This window comes from Tupaia chinensis, unplaced genomic scaffold (assembly GCF_000334495.1).
Source record: "Tupaia chinensis unplaced genomic scaffold, TupChi_1.0 Scaffold150192_1, whole genome shotgun sequence".
NCBI lineage: Eukaryota > Metazoa > Chordata > Mammalia > Scandentia > Tupaiidae > Tupaia > Tupaia belangeri.
Window position 1 is genome coordinate 57,428 of NW_006210031.1, and position 2,454 is coordinate 59,881.

The 2,454-nt window shown below is 44.8% G+C and overlaps 1 protein-coding gene across 1 annotated transcript in view; it reads right to left on the reverse strand.

Annotated features, from left to right (window-relative positions):
* The window catches only part of TENM3 (teneurin transmembrane protein 3), a 902,368-nt gene that overhangs the window by 4,136 nt on the left and 895,778 nt on the right, over nt 1-2,454 (reverse strand). The window contains 1 exon segment of the mRNA XM_027769663.1: nt 1,822-1,952. Within this exon segment, the coding sequence (XP_027625464.1) occupies nt 1,822-1,952 (131 nt within the window).

The following is a 2,454-nucleotide window of genomic DNA, read 5'->3' on the forward strand; positions in this document are numbered from 1 at the left end:
GAATGCGCTCAACATCCCCTCCTCTCAAGGTGGCCCAAACGGCTTTTGAGAGTTGAAAAGATGCAACGCCATCGAGTACTACTTAAATGCTTTTTCAGTTTCTCACGGGGACAAAGTCCTCATGCCTTTGCCTTTTCTAACGTCTGGATGCTCTTTTCCCTCACCCACTGCACATGGAGAACCCAGAGTATCCGGTCCTCCATCCCAGCAGCTTCCTACGTGGGAGGCAGAGGAAAAAGCACCAAACACGGAGAAGTTTCTGGAAGGCCCCTTAGCCACTTTGAAATGCTTGGGATTTAATTGATGCCAACTCTGTTCCCTCTCCCGGTGAACACAGCGTTCAGTGTAATTGAAGAACTGAACCGTGCTGGGAGGAGCAGGGCAGCTAGAGATTGAGTATTGTTTTAGGAAAAGAATTATTTTTCCACAGACTTAGGGGCAATGGACTATCCACACCTGTGAGTGTTTGAAACTGGGGGCGTCTTAACTCAGCCATTTCTTGCTACCAGATGTTTGCCTGGCCAGGCTTTCTCAAATGGAAACATCTGTTTCATTCCTAGCCTTGAAAGAAACATTTGTTTTTCTGTGCTTGGGGTAGCTTCAGTGTCTTTGCCTGCCTTTTGCTAGGCTTCCTCACGATGCTCTTCTCTTTGACAGAGAACTTGGACCATATTTAAAAGGCTGCCTAGGAAAAGAAGTTGGCAAGCCCATTTGTATAGTGAGACTTAAGTGCTTTCAGAGATGTCGGACAGTCATATACGATCAGGCCATGCATGTTCAAATGCACAAGGAGACTTCAGGGTGTCTCCATGGCATTCGATCAGTGTGGATAAATGACAACAAAAAATGTAAACATGGCTCCCAGCCCCTGGAAATGTGATGGGTTTTTGCTTTCTTAAATGTAAAGGTGACATATGAAAAAGGGATTGCTTTTGTTAAGTATGAAATACGTACTAGAAAACAGGTCTTGGCCTTGTGTATACTGTGTATGTGCGTGTGTGTGTGTGTGTGTGTGTGTGTGTGTGTGTGTGAGGCATGGTCGCCTTTTTTTCTTTTCATATTCACTGAAATTATGGGAAACTGCTCAAGGGGGGAAAATTAATCTAAGAAACTCTGCACTGTCTTCTTCCTCTTATCATTATGGGGTAACCCAATTTCTTGGGCTCTAATTATTCTTGCTTTAAGCTAGACGTTCTGGTGTGGTGTGCATTCCTTTGTGCTATCTGAATGGTGGGAATTAAAATGACCACTTTCTGAAATGGCAGCTCTGACACTGCAGTTTTCCATTCTATTTCTTTTATGTCTCTCAACAGTTACGGGCCGCCTGCTCTATTATTTTCAGGAAAATTCCATAAACACCTGGTTGGAGGTGGAGCCTTACTGGAGGACGTTTTATTTTTATTTTTAATCTTTTCCCATAAAACACTGTTAGTAGTTTAAAGAAGCTGAACTTGGAGACACTGTGGGCTGCTCGTTTGTAATTCGAACCCCCTGCCCTGGTGGGTGCCGTGTGCCTTCAGGTACTAGTGGCATAAAGGTGCTCTCCTGGAGTCTCTGTAGAAACCCACCGGGCAAAAATGAGCCTCTGCATTTTATTACCTTTCGATAATGTCTATGTTTTGATTAACATCACTAAAACCGGATTTCAGCCCTGTTAAACAGGCCCCTGGTTTGCTGAACAGTAATGCAGAGGAAGTGGTGTTTTTCTTCCCTAAGAGTCAAAACTTAAAGTCTTCGGCAAGTTTTCATCAAGGTAGGCTGATTAAATATGGGTAAATACGACACCGATTATCAGCTCTTTATAGTTTTGCTGTTTCTTACCGGTACGTCATCCCACTGCTGGCTCTTCACAAGTTCGTAGGACGGTTCTGTTAAATCGAACTTGGGAACGGGGAAGCCGGGAATAGCGTTGTGCAGATGGAAGCCGAATGTCACCAGCCAGCTGTTCACATCTAGGAGAAGCATGTTCAGAATGAAAGGTGGGAGAGTTACCTGTGGCTTTCATCATTGTACATTTTTACCGTTCCAAAAGTTTCACAAATAATCACGTGACGAAGAGCACGTGGCTGCCTTCATCCTGCAGGTCCAAACCTCGTCTCTCTTTTTAGACCTGAGCCCAGGAACCTCCAACAGCAGAACCATGGCCAACGTAGAGAAAATGCAGTCCCCGAGGTGCACTTACCCTGGGGACGCGGTTACGTGCTAAGTGGGACCCTGTGGCACTAAGAGCGACAACACGGGCAATGACAGTGCGCAGCGGCACGGACAGAGTGGTGGAAAATGAATGACGTCTGTAGTTAGGAAAGGCTAGTCTTAAATAGAAGTTGTGTGCTATTAGCTTTCAAAAGCTGTTGCCCAAGGATACACGGACTTCCGCAACCCATTTTTCTATTAATGAAAACCCTGAACTGAGAGTAGTAAAATCAACAGTTGATTCTTAATCAGAGATGAATG